At 57.9% G+C, this 21,514-nt stretch overlaps 2 protein-coding genes across 6 annotated transcripts in view; one reads left to right on the top strand and one right to left on the bottom strand.

The window, feature by feature from the left end:
• Positions 1-10,923, top strand: part of BAZ1B (bromodomain adjacent to zinc finger domain 1B) — a 50,160-nt gene extending 39,237 nt beyond the window's left edge. For all 4 annotated transcript variants that reach the window (XM_074923301.1, XM_074923303.1, XM_074923304.1 and 1 more), the window contains 6 exons: positions 40-187; positions 1,753-1,900; positions 3,694-3,812; positions 6,145-6,296; positions 8,002-8,105; positions 8,725-10,923. In XM_074923301.1, the coding sequence (XP_074779402.1) occupies positions 40-187; positions 1,753-1,900; positions 3,694-3,812; positions 6,145-6,296; positions 8,002-8,105; positions 8,725-9,091 (1,038 nt within the window). In that variant the 3' untranslated portion in view covers positions 9,092-10,923. The remainder of the gene's footprint in view (positions 1-39; positions 188-1,752; positions 1,901-3,693; positions 3,813-6,144; positions 6,297-8,001; positions 8,106-8,724) is intronic.
• A 3,733-nt stretch (positions 10,924-14,656) lies between these two features.
• FZD9 (frizzled class receptor 9) lies at positions 14,657-16,714 on the bottom strand. 2 transcript variants are annotated; one of them, XM_074923017.1, is made up of 2 exons: positions 15,268-16,714; positions 14,657-15,207 (listed from the first exon to the last, which is right to left on the bottom strand). In XM_074923017.1, the coding sequence occupies exons 1-2, from the start codon at positions 16,693-16,695 to the stop codon at positions 14,944-14,946; spliced, it is 1,692 nt and encodes a 563-aa protein (XP_074779118.1). In that variant the 5' UTR covers positions 16,696-16,714; the 3' UTR covers positions 14,657-14,943. The 2 variants fall into 2 exon arrangements, with proteins under 2 accessions (XP_074779118.1, XP_074779117.1); XM_074923016.1 differs by having other exon boundaries at positions 14,658-16,714.
• Between the last annotated feature and the right edge of the window lie 4,800 nt (positions 16,715-21,514).

Raw genomic sequence — 21,514 nt, 5'->3', positions numbered from 1 at the left:
TCTGTGTGCTTCGTTGTAAGTTGTTAGGTCTGTCTGCAGGTTGCTTCAGCCATGGAGAAGTGGAAGACAGCAATCCGTGAGGCCCAGACCTTCTCCCGTATGCATGTGCTGCTCGGGATGCTGGATGCCTGTATCAAGTGGGATATGTCGGCAGAGAATGCCAGATGCAAAGTGTGTCGCAAGAAAGGTATGCGTTCCTGCCCCACGCCTGTGTAACAGTTGGACGCTGTCACCTCTCCATGCCCTGCTTAGGCAACGTGCCCTTGTCGTCTGTCACTCTGTCTTTGGTTGTATTTTGAGTTTTGAGCATCAGGATTTAGTCGGAAGCATTGATCTCACAGAAGCGTTTGACCCTGACTCCAATAAACCATTCTTACGAAACCAGTACACAGTCTTGCAGAACATTGCAGAGCTGCTCTCCCCTGGATATTTTAGCATACTTGGACACGAGTCACCTACAAATCCTTCTGGGAACACTTGTGCCACTGTCCATTCCCTGGTTTCATTTTCAAGTTAGAATGGTCTTTGGGCCTCTGAGCCTTGTCAGTTAATCCCATTTTTTTGCAGAAGGAAAGAGCAAGGAGAGGTTGGGGAGGCTGTTACCCTTTGTAGCCAAATGGGGGAGTGAGGTGGGATGATGCTACTTTGAGGCTAGAGTGCGAGTAAACTGCTCGATGAACTTGAAGCCTTGCCTGCTGATAAGGCTGTGGAGGTAACCAAATAGGTGACAAGGGGCTCCCTTCCCTGTGTGCACTGTAGAATGAAGGACTTTAGAGTCCTGCAGGTGGAGGGGGAAGTAAAAAGGGTGTCACCAGTGTCAGACTACTAGCATTTTAGTATTTGTTCTGCCATAACCTCTCCTTTTGGATGGAAGCCTGGAGGAAAGAGCTTGGTAGTACATTCTGCCTCATCATGTGCTTTTTGTCTCTATTTGCTGAAACACTAGTGGGAAATGAGGGCAGACAGACCTCTAGGGGAATGCTGGGCCACTTTTGTTTACCAAAAGGCTATGCCATCCACCTCTTCAAAGAAATAAGGGCTGAATTGGTGCAACATCCTCCTTCGCTGTGGAGCCTCAGGGATATTTCAAACCAATGCAAAAACTGTCCTGTCTGCTGTTGAGAGGGGATTCTAGGCAGATGTGAGAGGGGGCTCACCTGAGACTACTAGATTATAGTTTCACAGAATTTAAGAACTGGGATGTTAGAGAAAGAGACATGCTGGCAAGCTCTCTGCACTTTTTTTTCCCTTTCAGTAAATGAAATAGCTAGCTCAGGACTGTCTCCCAGTTTCCCTGTATCAGTGAGAGGCACAGAGACTAGTTCTGCTGCATACTGATTTTCTTTGTAGGCTTGCTACCTTAAGTAGAAGATGCGTGCAGATTGACCAGATTAAGGCTACAATAAGAACAGCTGTGTTTCTAGTTTTTTGCTAGGCTCTTGGGCATCTTTGCAGTGGATTTCTCTTTCCCTGTGTTTGACTTGAGATTTAGCCTGGATGGAACCTATTTGGCAGGTTTCTACCTTTGCCTCAAATGAAATCTTTGCAAGGCAAGGGACTTTGCATTGTTTTATTTGTGTTTCAATGCTGCTGGTTTCCACTGCAGTGGTGGAACTGAGAGGGGTCCTTGCCATCAGAGGGTACTTTGCATCTTTCTATTGCTTTGTCCTGACCTCCAGCGCTGCAGCAGCTTCTGCTTCTCAGGTTGAGAGAGGCTGCAGCACTTGTTACAAGTAAGCTGCACTCTCCTAGGTGAGGATGACAAGCTGATCCTGTGTGACGAGTGTAACAAAGCCTTCCACCTGTTTTGTCTGAGACCGGTGCTCTATGAGATACCAGATGGTGAATGGCAGTGCCCAGCATGTCAACCGTCAACTGCCAGGCGCAGCTCACGAGGCAGGTGAGTGACCTTCCTTTCCTTTGCGTTACTACTGAGGCACAATTCTAGCCATGTTTCCACAAGATGACCAAAACAGCTCCTCTAAAAGATTTGAAATAGCCTAGTTAACTCAAAGGCACTGGAACAATAGAAAAGCAATTCTTTCAGGCTGTAACTTCAGCAGACCTGTGTTATACTGACCCATGACAACTACAGGAGTTTTAATAAATAACTTCTGTTTGGCAGTGAAAACATGTATAAACATCAACCCAAGTCCTGTGTGCTAAGGGCTGTTATTTCTTTTGGCTGAGCAACTACTTGGGTTGCTGTTTTCATGAGAGTATAGTTGGTACCACTGCAGCTCTGTAGTCCACTGGGCTCTTACTGCTGTGTTCTTGTCAAGTTAGAGCAGACATCACTCCAGCTCAGCCCCAACCGTGCTACTGAAAATCAGGCTACAAAATGCCACTCTGATCGTTTTCTGGACCTGATAAACCTTAATAAGGGAAGAGCCCTTACAGAGCTACAGAGGGAAATGATTTGAGGAAGAATCAAAGTTGTTCTATGCAGCAGAAATTAGTAGTTGCCTCCTGACAGCAAGAGGTTGAATTGGTTTTTGAATTGCAAGCTGGAAGTTAAATGTACATGAGGTGCATTTTTTTGTTTGTAATGTATGTCCTCTGCTGACTGTGACTGTGCTGCATCTACCTGCTTCTCACAAGGTGAGGCTATCAAATGGCATCTGAAGCATAAGCTCCCTTCCAGAGCAGCAGCACAGTAAGAGGTGTACTAGTCTGTAATGTGCAGGTGGTGTATGGCCTTAAAAGTATTACTTACTCCCTGGGCACCATTTAAGGGTTCATCAGGCTTGTGCAGAAATGACAGGGCTTCAGTGCAGCTGTTCTAGCCTGAGATCATAGTTACTTTGATGTGGCAGAGTCACCTGCAAGCTGCTTGGCTCCTGGATGAGAGCCATCAGGTGGGTAACACCTGTCTTGTTATCTGCTTGCTGCTCTCCTCTTCCTAGTTGAGACAGGAAAAAAATGTCAGCCTGGGAGCAGTCCTCCCCCCATTGAGGGAGCTTATTCTTACTCCTTTTAATGCTCAAGATCCTCTTTCTCCAGTGGTTTGAGACTCTCACAGCAGCCTTGCCTTTGTCCCCTTTTGCCTATGCGTGCTGTTCTGTTTTCCCAGTTTTGTAAGGTTTGAATGCTTTAACAGACACATGCAAGAAGTTGGAGCTGTCCTTGGCAGGGAGTTTCTGTGGCTTCTGACATAAGCAGATGAGAAGTCTGACATTTGCTCACTAATAAATCCACACTTATCTGTGAATAATACTAAACGAGGTTTGTTTCCTATAGTGCACATGCAAGTGTCATGACAATGGAAGGAGACAAGGGGAAAAAATTCCAGCAGAAACAAAAAAGCCCCCCTTTTGAAACTCTTTAGGCCAGGTCTGCAGACCTGGGTAAAAGAGTGGCACATTCTCTTGGGGAGGAGTAATTGCACAGTAATCACAGTCTTAAAATCCATTATCAACATGGTCAAGGTGCTTAGAAAAGCAAAAGTATACAGATTCAACTGTTGGGGATTTTCTGCCCAGATGTTCAGAGGGTGGCCTGGGAAGTGCCCTTTTAGCTGTAGCTACAACTTGATACTCTTTGAAATACAGTGGCTGCTTCAGTCTGAGACTGGGTGTTTGTTTTACACTGAGGTGGTCAGCAAGTCCCTGCCTGTGAACACAGTACAGAGGGCCCAGGGCCTCTTATGCCGAGGCTCTGGTACAACAAATGTGTGTCCCTGCCTTACTCTAGGAACTATGCAGAGGATTCTGCTGAAGATGAAGATGGTGAAGATGAGGAAGCCTCTGATGAACCAGATGCTGAGGAGGAAGAGGAGGAGGAAGAAGACTATGAAGTTGCTGGACTGAAATGTAAGGCTTTGTCAATGCAGTAACAGAAAACATTAAGACTGTGCCTTCAGTGTCCGAAGTACTGATCCTATCTGGGACTCAGGCTTTTCCTCACACAGAACAGGTTCTTACTTGGAGACAGCGGGAGATGTCACAGGGGAGGGCTGTGGGTGTGCTGTACACTGCCTGGGGAGCTGGGGGGGCTCCTGTCCCTTTGTGATCAGGTCAGCACTAGCAGAGGCTGAGGCTGCGGGGACCTCTCGCTCACTGCCCAGTCCCCACCCCGGGGGACGCTGCTGAGAGCCTGGGGGCTGCTGTGAGGCGCGGGGCAGGGTGAGGCAGCAGCAATACCCGTTACTGGGACTGGCGGCCTGCACCTTCAGGGTTTGCTGGATGCTGTTAATAGATGCTTCTGGAGCTTTAACCACAACCCCTGCTCCTTGATCTTCCCCATCCCACTAACTCATAACCTCTTAAGTGCAGGATTTTTAGTGATTTGGCAGGGAGGCATTTTCAGATAGTAGGACGAGCACTTCTCTGCCCGTTCCTGTGGGGAGGCACACTACTCGAGGTAGAGTGTGGCCTGGATGCCAGCACCTGTTGGTTGCATGCAGAGACCACTCAGGATGCATAACTGGCTCATTCCTGGGCAGCTGAGTGGAATAAGAGCATTTTCTGGACTCCTCGATGATTGCTTCTCCATTTAACCACTTTTTAGTATGTGTATCCACTCTGCTTTTAGAGGAATTTGACTTGGTCTCATTTGGGCAACTTGATGCACTGAAAAGATCAATCTTGAAATGACATGCTGCCAACATTTGCTTTCTGTCAAAATGCCCTTGACTGACAAAATTGACTTCAGGTTGTTTTGGAATCCAGAGCCTGGGACCCAAAGGATTATCCCGTGTTCTTTCAAGGGTTTCCATCCAGGTCTATCACTCTTGATTCCCCTGCTTTATTCTGGTTTCAGGGATGTTCACTGATACCCTGGCTACGTACACTGCTTGTTGTTCTGCGGTGTATCCATGTCCACACTTGGAGTGTGTTCAGCCTGTGTTGCATGGCCAAGTCAGGAGCTGAGCCAAGGTTTCCAAACAATAGCAAAAGAGGGTTACAGTCACTAAAAATAAAGCGCTAAATGCAACTCCTGGTTTTAAAGAGCATTAACATGGAAAGGTCACTGTGGAAAACTTTTGTTTTAATAGAGAAGTCCCTTTAATCCTCGTGGCATTTATCCTGAGGGATATAACCTAGAATGTTGGACTGTCAGACATTTAACACGTGCCGCACGCTTGACACACAAGCAGAGCAACAGCAGGCAGACGTCCCACTGCCCCGACACACGCTCCTTGTGTGGGGGCCCGGCAAGATGATTTATTGGACAGGGCTGGATTAGAGGCTGCAGATGAAGTGCTCCAGTGCGCTGGATACAGTTTGCTCAAGCACTTGTGACCAGGTGGAAGGAGCTTGGCTGGGGAAGACGACCAGCACACTCTCCTGATACAGAGGGGTCATGGGAGAAACTTAAGACAAGGGAGTGTGTCCGCATGCTTGTATTTCCATCAGCGTGAAGCTCTGACAGGCAGACCAACAAACAGGCAAATGCCTTTCTTTGGGATATAATGCAGCAGCCCCCATCTTGGGGAATAAAATCCTGTTGTTTCCCACTTGCAGCATGTGGAGCAGCTCCTGGCTGCAGTAACTCGACACTCCCCCTGCACTCAGTTCACTTTTCAGGGGGGCTTAGCAACTGGCTTATCCCACTGTGTGGGCCACTTGTAAATGCTTGGAAAAGCACCCGTCCCCAAACTGGTGAGGAGCAAGGGGGCAGCAGGAAGCCAGGGAAAAACTGCAAGTTTCTGCTCCCAGTGCTTTCAGAAGAGATGTTGCAGTTACATTTGAGACAACTATCTGTCCTTGCACTGCTTCCCCCGCCCTCCCTTGAGTCTGGAGGCATCAGGGTCTCAGCACTTGGTTCTGCAGGCCAGGGGCTTGCTGGTACGGCCCTGGGCAAGCTGTACCTGTGGCAGAGGAGCTGGAAGCTCCCAGGGCTCCCTCAGAGCTCGAGGGTCTGACAGTGCTGGTGTGTGTGACCACCCTTAGCAGGAGGCTGTTGCCAGACGGCAGTGGCCTCCCTTTGGACAGGAGGTGACGATCTCATCTGGAGAGGGTCTCAAAAGCACCGCTGACACGAGCGTGTGTTGGGTGAGGGTGGGCTGACAGGAACCTGCCGTGTTGCAGATGTCTGTGCTGTGAGCGAGGCTCTGCCTGGTGTGTGTGGCTGGGCAGAGGCCTTGTGATCTCTGCTTTCAGGTTAACCCATTCCTCTAAGCCTATGGCTTATATGTTTCAGTGAGACCCAGAAAGGCAGCTCGGGGCAAGGAGAGCACAGCCATGTACTCCTTGAGGCAGGGAAGGCACCAAAGGAAGAAGCAGTCGCTACACCCTGCCAGGGGACCCCGGCAGCGGGCTGCACCTGTCAACGGCGCAGACATTGATGAGCTGGTAAGAGCCAAATTGCTCCCCCGAGGCTGCTCACATCGTGAGTTATAAACAAAACAGGTGTCACGCTTCCTCCCCTCCCCTTCCATAAGAAATACCCTGAATCATATTGTGAAACGCAGGCTGGGCTGGGGGTGGGTTAACAAAGGAGGCATATCCTTAAGGGCCCAGTACAAACGGAGCACAGATATGCCAGGCATCTTTCCCCAGCCGCTTTCACACATTGTCCCCCTTGAGTAGCAGGCAGCCTGCTGCTTGTTAAAGGGTTTTAAATAGTATCCATATGTCTCTGCAGAGAGGTGGGGGGACTGAGGGGGTCCTGGATGATCAGAGAATGCCAGCAATGCTGGACCCTTGCTCCCTAGCCTTGGCCATTTTCTGACAGTTGTTGTCCATATGGTCACTCCCCAACCTCCAGGACATAATTTGACTGGTTTAGGTTTCACTTGACATTTAAAGAATAAAACCATATGCTTCTGAACAGCGCAATCTTGTGCATGCGTGCATGCGGCAGGGTGGAGCTGCAGTGTGCTGTGCTGTTTGTCCTGGGGAGGGACACACCGCAGGGGATACGTGAGGATACTTCAGCCCCATGGGCCATGTCACAGGCCTTTGCTGGATCTGCCATCTGTCCACCAGCCAGCACTAGGAGTGCTGGTGTATCCTGTTGCTCTTCTTGAGGGGTCTTGATCATGGTCTTTGGGCTCACTGCTTCTTATGCTGGGTGTGGGTGGGCTTGGCTAGTGGATCTGCAGTGTCCTTGTAGCTGGCCTGTTACAGACTGGAGGGCAACCAAACCAGCAAGCCCAGCATGGGCTGCCACAGCTAGCTTAGAGGAGCATTCAAGTGGGTAAAATCTTACTGGAGTGACTGGGTCAGGGTCTCTGACAAAATACTGATGTGGGGAAGAGGGCTCTGCTAGGGCTCTTTCGCTTACCCTTTGTCCTGGGAAGAGACTGAAGCTGGGTCAGGATCTTCCAGTGTTGTGGAGCCTTCCTGTCGTCTGACGTACCCTAAGCAGCGATGCCCCACGGGCTGGGTGCTCAGAGCGGAGGGGCTGGGCCTGTGCTGGGGGCAGACCTGCTGCGGATCCCCAGGCAAATGGCTGACCTTGTGTTTATCCTGGGCACGGGACAGCAGGGCTTGAGGCATCAGCTGCTCCTCGGTATTTAAAATGGCAGGGTTGGCTCTGCAGCGTCAGTGCAGCAGCACAAGTGCTTTCTCCCTCTGCCTCTTGCATGCTGTCTGCCAGAGAAGGCAGGGAGCGGGGATTTATGCTCTCCACTTGCTGTCATTTGTTCTTTGGCTGCTTGTTTGACCATGTTGCCTTTGAACCTATCTTGAAAAAGCTCGCTGTCCCCAGGGAAAAGACAGGCTGTTTGTGAGCTATTCCCACCAGTGCTTCTACATGGGGCTTCCGTTCTGTAACTCAAGCTGCCACTGCATGTCTTGGCTGTTACCATCAAAGGTCCTGCAGCAGAGCAGTTTGCCTTTTGATTATTGTGGAAGATGGCTGTATTTGAAAGACTTGAACTTTGTTTCTGCAACAGCACTACACATCCCCAACCATTGAGACTCAAGCGTGTAAGCAAGAGGATTAAAAAGAAAAGCTTTGCTAAGAACCAACTTCCTTGGCCTCAAAACCGTTTGCTGAACACTGAAGCCTGGAGTGGTTCCGTCCTTTTAACAGCATCCTTTCTGTGGGCAGGTCCTTCAAACAAAGAAGACGGCACGTCGCCAAAACCTCGAGTTGCAGAAGTGTGAGGAAATCCTCAGCAAGCTGATCAAGTACCGCTTTAGCTGGCCCTTCAGGTGAGGGCAGGTGGCTCCTGTGCTGCAGCACGGGGCTGCCGCAGGCCGCGTGTCGGTGTGGGCTGGCCGTGCTGCAGTCCTGCCCGACCCGCTCGCTGGCCGCAAGACCGGGGTGTTGGAAGGAAGTTACAGGGAAGAAGAAAGGGAGTGGAGCTCTGGAAGAAACAACCACATTGTTCCAGTCCTCTGTTGGGCTGGAGACCTGGGGTCCTTCTGAGGTGGTGTAACAGAGGGTGGTAGGCCGTGGGCCAAGGAGGGGAAGCTGGGGGGGGGGGTGTGATTTCTGCAGCCCCCAAGATTTTCAGGGCATGGTCTAGGCAGTGTCACGGAGGGAAGGCAGCTGTAGCTGCCACGTGCCCGTCCCCGTGCCCGGACCAGCTCTCTGGGCAGAAGGACAAGCTGCTGTCCCTCCCATCATGGTGCCGTGGCCACCATGGGGCTGATGTGTCTGTCGGGCTGTCGAGGTGCTGCCTGGGCTCGTTACGAGGGTTCAGGGGTGCGGGTTGGGGCTGCCGCTCAAGCAAAGGGGGTGGAGGAGATTCTTGCTCCCCTGCAGCTCTGTGCTGGTGCAGCCGGGGCTGTCCTTTTCCTCCTATCTTTGTGGCTCTCTGTTCGGCAGGGAGCCAGTGACCACGGAGGAAGCTGAAGATTACTTTGAGGTCATCAGCAACCCTATGGACTTCCAGACTATGCAGAGCAAGTGCTCTTGTGGCAATTACCGCTCGGTGCAGGAGTTCCTCTCTGACATCAAGCAGGTGTTCTCCAACGCCGAGCGCTACAACCAGAATGGGAGTCACGTACTATCCTGCCTGGAGAAGACGGAACAGTGTCTTATTGACATGGTGCACAAACACCTGCCTGGCCACACGTATGCACGCAGGAAACGCAGGATGCTCTCTGCCAGGTGTCAGGGACTGGAGGAGCAGGAAGGGGACAGTGAGTCAGAGCCTCTTGAACATTCCCGGGGGCGGAAAAGGAAGAAATGAGGGATGGGGAGACTAGGGGGAGAGCCAGAGCTGGAGCAGGCCTTCTGGTGCTGCTGAGCCCAGGACGGGTCGTCTGGAGGGAATTGGGAAGCATCAGGCACTTCCTCTATTAATCCAGCCTTCCCTTTGGCCCATCCTAATTTTAATTTTTCTGCAATTTTCTCAAGAATTTGGTCATCCTTTGACTGAGCAGAGATGACTTCCTGCAGAATCCACAAAGCTCTTGAACGGGTCTGTCCTGGTGGGAGGGCAAGGGGAAGGCCTGGCCAAAGCCTGGCTGGGCAGGGGAGCATGAAGCCTACTCCAGCTCGGGTGCTGTCAGCTTCCTTGGGATGAGCCGCTTCCTCCCCCTCTGCGAACAGCCAGTGCTGGAGCACGGTGGGACCTCTGCTTTCTGCTGCCCGTGATGTGAAACCAGCCTTGAGCTGGTGCAGGGAGGGATCATATTGCTGCACAGAAGGACGGGGTGCGATCAGGCCAATGGGCTGCTAGTTCTTGTATGTATATATTTATATGGTGTTAATTTTGAGCCCCCAATGAAGGGCTGTACAGGGCAAGCAAGCACTTACATTTATGGAGATACGGCTTTCACCAGCATCCTAACACAATTGGCTTTGAGGTGCTCTTGCTCTTCCCCTCTCTCCTCGGGGAGCGATCTCTAGAGGTTGCGCTCTGAAGAGGGTTCTTCTGAGCTCAGCTCTTCACACATACACAGCAAAGAGGAAGCAGTTGGCTTCCCTGCTCACCTTGAACAGCACACAACGATGTAGCCCTTTGGATGAACTGAGTGCCAGAAGCATACTGGAGAGCATGGTTTTCTGTGTGCCCTGTAGGGAGCTCCAGGGCAAGGAGAGCAGCAGAAACATGTTCTGTGTAACTTTTTAAATTAATTTTCTAGTTAAAAGTGGCTTGTTTCTAGCTGTGATCTTGTACAAAGAACACCTGTAAGATACAGTTGTCTTGCTTTGGCACATGTACAGTTTATATGGACTCGTGTTTGCTTTATATTTTCCCTCTGTTTAAAATTCATTTTCCTACCAGTAGCTGGAGTTACACTGGGGGACTTGTTGGCAGGGGTCTCCCAGTCCCTCTCTAGCCGTGCTCTCACCATGTTTTATAGTAACACGTACCCTAGCTCACCTCCCTCGCACTCCCCCCATGCAGCGAGGACCATCCCAATCCTGCTGGGAGGCTGCTCTGCTACAGCCCCAGCAGCGGGTCCTGCTGCCCAAGATACATACTTTTCTCTAAGAAAAGGGTGTGGTTTTTTCATCACCTATCTCTCTCTCTTTCTCTCTCTCTCTCTCTCTCTCCCCATCATGAGAAGTTTTGATCATACAATCAGAGCTCAAACTTTTTATTATAGAAGTCTTCAATTTGGAACAAACAGGGCTGCTCTATACTGGTTTTGTAACAGAAAAGCAAAAGCAGCTGTTGCAGCTCCTGTGATTTGGGAAGAAAAGAATCAGCCATTAAAAACTGCAGCCTAGTTTTCTGATATTTTTTTTTTAGGTATTTTTTTTAACAGGTATTTGTTTCAGTTCTGGACTGTCAATGGCTGCAGAGACTAGGCAGGTTTCCAGCCACTTCCCTCTTCCCCTCTCCCCAGCCTCAGCTCTCTGCCCCACAGAATAGCACTGACGTTTGTATTTCGCACGTCCCCTTCAGAGGCTTTGTTTTGTCCCGTTCATAGAGAACGTTTTCTGCAGGTCCTACATGGAACTGTACAGGTTTTTTTTTAAATAAATGTCATTTGGGGGGGAGGGGGTTTCTGCTAAGGGCTGTACTTGTAATAAATTGGAAACTTAAAAATAAACATTATGTACTTGTGTTTGTAAAACCAGTTTGCAGTGTGTCCTTTAGGGGTGCCTTGTGCTCATCTCTTCTCTGCCTTCCCCAGAGCCCCCATCAGACACGGTGCTGCTGCTGACGGAGGGAGAATGGAGCGAGGAATCAAGGGGGCAGTGAGTCTGGGTCAGGTCAGCTCACAACTGACAACTGTCTTCTAGGCCTCCTGCTCAGGTGTGGTTACAGCAGCCCCGGGCTGTGCCCTGACTCCCAGGGTGGCAGCTGGGCCGGGCCGTGCCCTCTGTGGCCAGGCTGCCCTCACACCCTCCCCTTCTGGAGCTGGGCGTGCTCGGAGCTGGCCTTGCTCATCAGCCTCCCCAGCGTGAGGGACGGGGCTCTGCCCCTCCGGCCCCCGCGCAGGGAGAAGTCACCAGCCTGTGGGACCTGCCTTTCCCAGTCCAGTCCCTTGTCCCCTGCAGGCTGCCAGTGTGACACGCGTCCTCCTGCCAGAGCAGCTCTCCTGAGGGGAACACAAGGGGGTGAGGGGGCAGTTGAAATGTCTGCTCTTTCACCCCAGCGTTGCCTGCCTGGATGGCCATCAGCACTGCCTCCCCCGTGGTGTTGATGTGTTTTGTAACCGCAGCCAGCTCAGACTAGCAAGGGCCATTGTCCCTGTCTGTGAAAGCACTGCTCCCAGCACCCCACCCTGCTCTCTAGCAGCCCAAGTGGGAGCTGCCAACGTGCTGCCCAAGTTTTGCCTGCAGTTGCCTGCTGCGCTGCCGGGAGGGTGATAGTTTCCTGGGTGTCTTCATCATCCTCCCTGCTGAGGAGCCAGGTCCAGCTCTGCTGGGCAGAGGAAACTCCCTGATGGATTTGAGAGTGATGGAGAGATGCTGCTTTCCCAGAGAAGCCCCATCCCCTCTCCACAGGACGTGGTTTGTCTTGCTGGGCCTGCACCAGGATCTGGGTGAATCATAACGTGACCCAAGCTCAGACCTTTCTGCCTGGAGCCCTCACACCAGCATCTGCTCCGAGACCTTTTTGGAGACTTGCTTTTTATAGCAGCCCCTGCATGGCATTAGTGTCCTGGGCAGGGGCTATAAATAGCTGTCCCCACGCTGGCAGGCGAGTGCGCGGGGCTGGTGGGCAGCTGTGGCCGCGCTGCACCCGCTGCCTCCCCGGAGCTGGGCTGTGCCACCGCCAGCGGGGCACCCCTCGCCTCTGGAGTTCCAGCTGAGGCCATGGGGCTGCAGTGGGCCTTGCGCTTGGTCTCCTCTTGGCTTCCTCAAGGCTTAATCATTAATATTAACCGATTAATAGTCTGGGTATCTCAGGATTTTTTGCGCATTCCCAGAGCACAGTGACTTTCCTTCTGCTACTCAAAACCTGGAGGGAGGGTCCTTCCTTGCAAGGGGGATAACGTCCACAGCTCAGGGTCTGCGAGGGGTCACTAGGCTCAACTTCTCCATGCTTAGCTGGACCAGGACCTTGGGGTGTACCGAGCCTGCTCTCATGGCTCAGCCTCTGCTGGCCATGGCAGCAGTGCCCAGGCTGGGGGGGCTGCCCCTGAACCCTGCTTGACCCTCGCAGAAGGGCTTCTGCAGCCCCCCCCCACTGTGCTGCAGGCAGCTGCTGGGCTGCCTGGACAGCGAGGGACTGCAGGGATGATCTGGGAGGGGATGCAGAGGAAGGCTGAGCCTCGCTGGCACAAGGTTGAAGGTGGCTGTGACAAGGGGACAGCCGGTGTCCCCGGCACAGAGCCCTTCCACGGGGCAGCTCTGCTGTCGCTCCCAGTGCCTGCGGCAGAGCCGGCGGTGCCACCCGAGCCAAGAGCCTGAGGTGGTCGGGTGGCAGCAGCCCCACCACTGCCCAAACACTGGTCCTGCCTGCGCCAGCTCTCGGGGTGAGCGCTCCAGAGGCAGCAAGTTCCTTGGCAAGTGCCGGGGTGCTCGAGGGCAGGCTGTCCCCGCCAGGCACCGTGAGCCCGGAGACACACTGGCCCCAGCGCCATCACCGTGCCACACGTCTGCGAGTGCAAGCCAAAGGTGCACCGAGCTGGCTCAGGGCTCAGCGCTGTGGGGCTGCCTGCCTGGGGCGGGCGGGGGGGTCTGGTGTACAGGATGTACCCCAGCACAGGGGGACAGCCCCTGCCCCACGGCTCTGCCCAGCTGCCCCGGCTGCACTTTGGAGCCTGTCCCACAGCCAATATTGACTCGCCTGACCCAGGTCACAGCCCTTTTACCTGCCCAAACAAACTCTCCTCCAGTAGCTGGGGGAGCCCGTGAGGCGGCGACCCCCCCGCAGCGGTGTGGGCCAGGCAGGGTCCATGCCCTGGCACCATCACCATCAGTGCCCAGGCAGGGGCACGCCTGCCTCCCAGCACCCCACAGCGGGACCCCCGCCACCCTGCACTGCACAGGCAGTGGGAGGCTCCTTCACACTCCGGCTGCTGCGCCGGCTCCTGGGGGAGGCAAAAGCTTTTCTCAGATTAGTCGTTCAACTTCTCCCGCTGTCCCAGCACCCCTGGGGGTGGTGGATGAAAGGCGCTTCGCCCCATCGGTCATGGCAGCACAAAGCCCCATCACAGCACGGCAGCGGGCGAGGGGCTGCCGGACCCAGCCCCTGCTGCCACCTCCCGCTCGGGGGGCGTTGGGGGCACGGGTTTCTTGCACCTCTCCTTCGCCTGCAGCCCTGACACTGGGGCTCGGAGCTGCGAGGGCTTCACCAGGGCCGAGGGCTGCTGGTGTGGGCAGGCAGCGGGGGCTAATTTGGGTGCTGAAAGGAGGGTCCCTCGCTGGCTTGTTGCAAGAGGGACGGAGACCCTCCCTGGGGCCCAGCACTGCCCCAGCCTGCGGTTAATTAATTAACAGGCGATCAGGTGATGGCAAACACAAGTTGCCTCCCTGCCGCCAAGTTGTCTCGGGGCTGGGCGGGCAGCGGCCGCCACCGCCGAGCCCCCAGCAGAGTCACCCTGCCCGGGAGGACGGCGGCACCCACCGCCGCTGCCTGCTCGCACCCCGGCCAGCCCGCGGCGAGGACGGCCCCGGCTCCCCCCGCCAGCCCCGGCGACACCAGCTGAGGCTTGAATTTCCCTCCGGACAATGGGGAAGGCAAGCCGGGATTGTAACCGGAGCAGGGGATAAATAAAGCTGCCCAGAAGTTTCCATTACCCGCACCTTGGGCTTCTGCGTGGGACATCAAAGCTGAACCCTCCCCGCCCCAAGGTCCCACGCCCCCAGCCCATCACCCTGGCTCCTGGCCTGCTGTGCCCTGGGTGCCAGAGCGCCGAGCCCCCTCGCCTGGCACTGAGGCCCCGACAGCTGATGGCCCCGACACAAATCACCTACAGAGCACGGAGTGGAAAAGATGAATCGTTAGTGACAGCGCAGGAAAACCCTCCTCCTCGGCTGGGAGACAGCGGGCACCAGAACCGGCCCCGGGGAAGTCACAGGGGAACTGGGCACAGGGACACCCCACCCCGAGTACCACAGTCCCATGGCAGCCAGCAGCACCTCGGCACGGCACACTCCTCCTCTTCCCGTCCCCCTGGGCCTGGCACGCACCCGCCACTGGGACCATGGCCCCGACCCGCAGAGCCGGGGCTCTCCCGTGGGGCTGCTCGTGACCCCCACAAATTCCTCCAAACAGCACCAGGCTCAGTTGAAATAACACATCCAGGGTTTATTGTTTTTTCCATTCCTCGCAGCTAATGATTAAAAAAAAAAATCTAAAATAAATTACAGAATTAAATAAACACGGACTGGATTATTCCCCTCCCTGCCCCGTCCCCGCTGCCCCCCCCTCAAGAAAGCGTTAGAAGAGTCACTGGATTTGGCAACAGCAACAACAACAAAATAACCTCTAGGAAAAAAGCAGCTACTTGTCGGGGCCGAGTGGTGCCAGGGGAGGGTCCCGCGGGCCTCGCCACCCCAAACCAGTGTGCATTCCCCCTCCCACCACCGTTCAGCCTCTGCCCTCGCCCCCAGTGGCGTCCCCTCGCCCCTTACCCGTGAGGCCGGCTTCCCCCCTGGCACGCCGTCCCCAGGGATGGTGCAGCCCCCGCTCTAGACGTGCGTCGGGTTGTCCAGATACGGGTCTGTCTTGGTCATGTGCAGCATGACCGTGGGGGCTTTGTAGTGGCAGTGCACCCCGCCGCAGCTCACCCCGCTGCAGGGCTTGCCCCTCGTCCTCATGCCCAGCTTTCTGTTGCACAAGCTCTGCCAGGTCTGCAGCGTCTTGGAGCTCCACACCCACACCCCGCTGGTGATGCCCACCACCAGCGACATGAAAATCTTTAGCATAAAGACGGCCACGGTGGGCACCGAGGCCTCCAAGGAGCAGTTGGCAGCGCGCCGGCCGGGGAGGTGCAGGCAGCCGCGCTCCAGGGCCCTGAGGTTCCAGTAATCCACATTCAACCGCTCGTAGAAGTAGCAGACGATGACGCAGGTGGCCGGGACGGTGTAGAGGATAGAGAAGACCCCGATCTTCACCATCAGCTTCTCCAGCTTCTCCGTGTTGGTGCCACCCGTCTTCATGATCTTCCGGATGTGGAAGAGGGCGACGAAGCCCGTGAGGATGAAGGAGGTGCCGATGACCAGGTAGCAGGAGAGAGGGATGAGGACGAAGCCGGTCAGGGCGCTGACGTCCATGCTCCCCACGTAGCACAGCCCCGTGAGCTCATCCCCCGCCACCTTCCGCATGGTGAGGATGACGATGGTCTTCATGGCCGGGATGCCCCACGCGGCCATGTGGAAGTAGCTGCTGTGGGCCTCGATGGCCTCATGCCCCCACTTCTTCCCAGCAGCCAGGAACCAGGTGAGGGTGAGGATGACCCACCAGAGCGAGCTGGCCATGCCGAAGTAGTAGAGGATGAGGAAGACGATGGTGCAGCCCGTGCTCTCCAGCCCCTCCTGGATGATGTAGAGCTCACCGTTCTCCCGGTCGCAGGCAATGTTCTCGGCCCCCGCCACCGAGCGGATGATGAAGGCCATGGAGTAGACGTTGTAGCACATGGAGAGGAAGATGATGGGCCTCTCGGGGTACTGGAAGCGGTGGGGGTCAAGCAGGAAGGTGAGGACGGTGAAGGCGGTGGAAACGAAGCAGAGGGTGGACCAGACGGCCATCCAGATGAAGGCGAAGTCCTTGTCCTCCCGGGACCAGTAGACGTCCACCCCGGGGGAGCACCTGGGCGCACAGGAGAGGCTCTTCTCCACGTACTGGAACTTCTCGGGGTTGTCGCAAGCCCCCAGGCCGTTGGGTCCCCGGCCCTCGGCAGCGCCCGGTGGCCAGGGCCGGGGGGCCACGGGCAGCATGCCCTGGCCCTTGTGGGGCTCGGCGGCCGAGGCATTCTCGGGGGCCTCCATGCAGAGGGCATTGGGGTCGTTCTTGGTGGGCAGCTTGCCGCAGTCGAGCGACTCAGGCCAGCCGAAATTGAACTGCTCCATGATGGGGACGCACTTGTGGCGGGCCTGCTCGCACATGGGGCGGCAGGCGGGGATGCTGGCGCTCACCTGGTCCGTGCACATGGGCGCGTAGAGGGAGCAGAGGAAGAAGCGCAGGTGGACGTGGCAGCCGTACTCCACCAGCGGCGCGAACTCGTGCAGCTTCAGGGCGGCCTCTCGCTGGCTCTCGTGGCCCAGCAGGTTGGGCATGCGGGTCAGGTTGTAGCCGATGCCCCGGCACATCGGGATGTCGACGGGCTGGCACCGCGCCGCCCGCCCCCGCGGGCCCTCCAGCCCCCCCAGCTCCAGCCCGCGCCCGGCCGCCGCCAGCTGCCACAGCACGGACAGGGCCAGCCGCAGCCGCAGCGCCGCCATCGCCCGGCCCCGGCCCCGGCCCCGGCCCCGGCCCCGCGGCTACAGCGCCGCCATCGCCCGGCCCCGCCGCCCCCGCGCCCCCGGGACGGCCGCTCGCTGCTGCTGCTGCTGCTGCTGCTGTTGCGGCGGCGGCGGCGGCGGCGGCGGCGGCGCGCCGGGGCAGCTCCCCCCGCCCGCGGCCCCGGCCCCGGCCCCGGCCCCGGCCCGCGCCGCCCCGCGCGCCATGCGGCGGCGGCCCCGCCGAGCGCCCCGCGCCGCCCCGCGCCCGCCGAGCCCCGGCAGCGCCCGCCGGCCGGCACCGCCCCGCCCCCGCCCGCCGGGACACGCCCCCGGGGCGGGGCCGCGGGGGGCCGCGCCTCTGCGGGGGGGCGGGGGGCGGAGCGGGGCGCGCACGCGGGACCGGGGCCGGGAGCGGGAGCGGGACCGGCGCGGAGACGCCCCCCGGCACCCGGGACCTGCCCCGGCCCCGCTCCCCTCGCAGGCGGCTCCGCAAAGCGGGGGGCACCCACGGGGACACCCCGGCGCAGCCCCGCGGGGCCCGGCCCGGCCCGCCCGCGCGGCCGGGGGGTCACATGCACAGACACCCCCCAGCCCCGCCGGACCCCACCGACCCCGGCCCTAGACCCCCCCCAACACCCCCAGCGCCGCGGCACACACCCCGAGGGCACACGGACACCTACAGAGTCACAGAACCGTCTGGGTTAGAAAAGCCCCTGAAGCTCCTCCAGCCCAACCACGACCCTCACCCTGACCGTTCCCAACTCCCCCAGATCCCTCAGCGCTGGCTCAGCCCGACTCTTCAACCCCCCCAGGGATCCCGGGGACTCCCCCCTGCCCTGGGCAGCCCATTCCAACGCCCAACAGCCCCTTCTGCACAGAAATCCTTCCTCAGAGCCAGCCTGACCCTGCCCTGGGCAGCTTGAGGCCATTCCCTCGGGGCCTGGCGCTGGGGCCTTGGCTCCAGAGACTCATCCCCCCTCTCTGCCCCTCCTGGCAGGGAGTTGCAGAGGGCCAGGAGGTCTCCCCTCAGCCTCCTCTTCTCCAGACTGAACCCCCCCAGTTCCCCCAGCCGCTCCCCAGCAGACCTGTGCTCCAGACCCTGCCCCAGCTCCGTTGCCCTTCTCTGGCCACGCTCGAGTCATTCAGTGGCCTTTTTGGGGTGAGGGGCCCAAAACTGAACACGTGTGCACACACACACACACAGACTCCCCCCAGCCATGCACAGCACCCCCACAGCCCCGCACACCCATGGGGACAGCTGTGGGTGCACACCCCCACCCTCCCCACCCCCCCAACACCTGGGCACAGGAACACACGTGGCCTCACCAGCACCCCAAACCCACTGGGGTGCTGCTGGGGCCCAAACCCCCTCCCAGGGGCACCTGCAGCCTGGCAGTGTTTTGGGGAAGAGGTTGTGCATGTCTGGGTGATGGTGCGGGGGGCACAGGAACACACACCAGGGCTTGCTGGCGCACGGCTGTCAGGGTCCCGCCTTGGGAACCCCCTGCCCCAGAGGCTGGCGGGGTGACGTGCCTCAGCTTAGGGACAGAAAGTGCCACTTTGGTCCCGCTGCTGAGAACTGGGAAACTCACATCACCAGGAGCAGAGGGTGCCTGTGCCCAGGGGGGTTGGGGGCTGTGGTGGGACGGTCGGGACCGTGGGAGGTGGCTCTGCCCCAGCACCCACAGCATGGGTGGGGAGAGCCGTGTCCCTGCCCAGGACCCTCCACCCTGAGGTGTCACCCACGGGGCTGGTGGTGGCGCAGGGTGTCACCGTGGGCAGGGGATGGCAGCTCCTGGGTGGTGACACAAGTCGGCGTGGCCGAGCTGGGGCTGCCAGCCCCCCCTCCCAGGGTGACAGATCACCTGGGGAAAAGGGGAGGCCGAGGGTGCCCGTCTGGAGGAGCCACGGGTGCTCAGGCCAGTGTCAGAATGTGCTGCGGGCAGCAGCACCCCTGGGGACGGGCTCTGCTGCCCCTGCCACCTTCACAGGACGCCACCAGCTGCCCCCCACAGCCAGGAGCTGCCAATCCAATCCCACTCTTCTCCCCAGGGTGCCGGCGCAGGGTGCTCCCTGCCGTCCCCAGCACCCAGCAGGATTGCGGAGGGACCAGGGTCTCAGCCGTCCCAGGGGCAGTTCGGACAGGGTCCCGGGGGGGGGGAAGGGGGCCTGCTGGGACACCCGGCACCCAGTTCCCGGCCGTGCTGGCAGCGGGCGCGGGCACAGGCTGGCGCCTGGGGGTCCAGGCAGCGCCGCCGTTCCCAGGCATTCCTGCAGCCCTGCGATTTCTTTAGTAACAACATAACAACCTGTCAACGCGGCTCCTAATCGCCAGCCGCACGCTGACACCCCGGCCATACATTATTTAAACATCCCCGATTCAGTGCTATAAGGAAATTCCCTGGGAGCCGCTTATCGGTTATTGTAACGGTGCAGGCGATAAGCTGTCGCCCTGGAATTTCCCTCCAGCACGGGGTGACTGCTCACCCTGCTCCAGGGCCCTGGGAAAAGGGATATTTGGGCTTATTTGAGGCACTGAAGGGGGCTTTGTCCCCCTGCCCACCAGCTGGGGGGGGTGGGTGTGGTGGGGGGGGTTGTAGGGTGAGGGGGGGGGTGTGTCCCAGAAAGCACCGTCCCATGTGCCCGAGTGACATGAGCCAGCAGCTTCAGGGGGCTTTATGCCCTGGGTTAAGGCCACGCTCCTCCTCATGTGCTCTAAAAATGGATGTTTTGGGGGTATTTTGTGCTGCGGTGCAGGTTTAGGGGCAAATCATCACCTACGGGTGAGCTGGTCACCACGAATGTGTCTGCTGCAGCTGGGATGGAGGTGGCACCCTCAGGGTGCTGGGACTTGTCCCTGGGGTCTCTCATCCCATCCACCCTCCCCAGCCCCAGGATGGGGTGAGGGACCCAAGGGTGGCACTGCCACTGCTCCAGGTCACCCTAAAGTCCAGTTCCTGCCACCAGGACCTCCCTTTGGGGAGCTGTTTGATAAGGAAAGTTTAGAAACATCACCTGGAAACACCCGCATGCCTCAGCGCCCAGCTCTGGCTGCCCAGCAAGGGCTGGGGCAGGCAGCAGCATGGCAGGGGGCACGGGCAGGGGCTGGGTGTGACCAGGGGGTGTGGGCATCCCCATCCCTGCTCACCCCCAGGGGTGCCCTCACACTTCCCAATCGTGCTGCCTGAACTGTGAAGGGTTAATGGGGGGAGGGGGTGGGGGGGGAATGTACAAATCTAATTTTTAAAAAAGTCTTTTAATTTAATTTTGCTTTAATATGTAAAACTGTTGCTCTTGGCAGGAGGCGCCACAGCCCAGCCAAGAGCAACACATGGATTTTCAGAGTCAAGGGGCTCCTTTCAAAGTAGCGGAGCGGCCGCCACTCCCCTCCTCCCCGCACCCTGGGGTGGCACCCTGGGTGCTGCTCCCCCACCCCGACACCCTCCTTGGGTGCTCCATGGGATGCCCAAGACCTGCCCAAGACTCAGGGACCTGCACTGGGGACCACAAAGAACCCTTGGAGCCCTTCTCAGAGCTTCATCCCACCCACAGCGGTGGGCAGAGGGGTACCGGGGGTGCCACCAGCACCCCAACCCTTGCCCTTTCATTGCACCATGGCCCATGTCTGCTGGGGACCGACCTGCCCAGCCGTGCCCGCACCCCTGGGGTATGCTGGGGCAGGCGGGGAGGGGACGGCGTGGTGCTCGCTGCTGGGATGGGGACACCACAGCCACGAACAGAAGCTGAGATCTCCAGCAGGTCTGGAAGCCTCGCAGTGAAAACAAGAACACCAGGTAGAGCAACAGAGCAGATTTACAGCCTTGGAAGTGGCCCTGGGCTGGGAATCCAATATCAATAGCTGGAAGAAAGGGCTCACAGAGGCTGCACAGAAATCCTGCCCGGGAAGCAGCCAGGCCGGCGGAGCGGGGCCGTATCGCAGGAGCCCGGGAGCCTGTGGTTCCTGGCAGCAGCTTTGCCCCATTTCCTTTCTTCCCGTCAACAGTGCTTGCAAACCTGTGCAAGAGCCTCAGCCAGGGGAGGGGGAAGGAGAGAAGGATGGGCCACGGGTGGAGAAAAATCCCCCGCTGCCGCCCCGGCATAAAGAGAGGCTGCAGCAAGGCCCCTGTCCGGCCATGGATGGGTCCTCCCTGGGTTGCAGGGTTTGGGGGATCCCCCCTGGCACCAGTGACGGGGACAGCCCCGGTGGGAGCCAGGGAGGGGTGATGAGGGTGGGGAGGGGGTGATGGAGCAAAGGAGGGAGGGATGGAGCAGGGTGCGGTGATGGAGCAGGGGAGGAGGTGATGGAGGAGGGGAGGGGGCCATGGAGCAGGGGAGGGGGGGATAGAGAAGGGGAGGGGTGATGGAGGTGGGGAGGGGCTGTCGAGCTGGACAGAGGGCAATGGAGGTGGGGCAGGGGATGGGGTGATGGAGGCAGGGAAGGGGGCGTTGGATTTGAGCAGGGGGCGATGGAGCTGTAGAGGGGACACTGGCTGTGCTGCCCTCGCCCCCGCCCCTCCCCAGCAGGCTCTGCCCCGCCGAGCTCACAGCCCCTCGGTGGTCCCAGCTGCCCCAGTGCCAGGGCTGAGGGCAGGGGCTGGGGCAGGCAGGGAAACCCCAACAGCAAGGACAGGCCACCAGCCGTGCCTGGGGGCAAACCCGGCCTCCGTGGCACCCCATGTTCTCCCTGCCAGCCCGGAGGGAGGGCGATGGCACAGCTCCACAGGGATCCGGGGGGGGGGATAATTTTCCTTTCCTGAAGAATTTCACAGGAATAGCTGGCACGAAAGGCCAGCAGCTTCGATTTCAAAGGGATGCCAGT

The sequence above is a fragment of the Athene noctua genome, chromosome 19 (genome assembly GCF_965140245.1).
Source record: "Athene noctua chromosome 19, bAthNoc1.hap1.1, whole genome shotgun sequence".
Classification (NCBI taxonomy): Eukaryota; Metazoa; Chordata; class Aves; order Strigiformes; family Strigidae; genus Athene; species Athene noctua.
The sequence above is the reverse complement of the archived record's forward strand: the minus strand, read 5'-3'. Positions and strand labels throughout refer to the sequence as shown.

Excerpts from the sequence above, each read along its gene's own strand:
- FZD9 (XM_074923016.1), bottom strand. The coding sequence starts at position 16,695 with ATGGCGGCGCTGCGGCTGCGGCTGGCCCTGTCCGTGCTGTGGCAGCTG.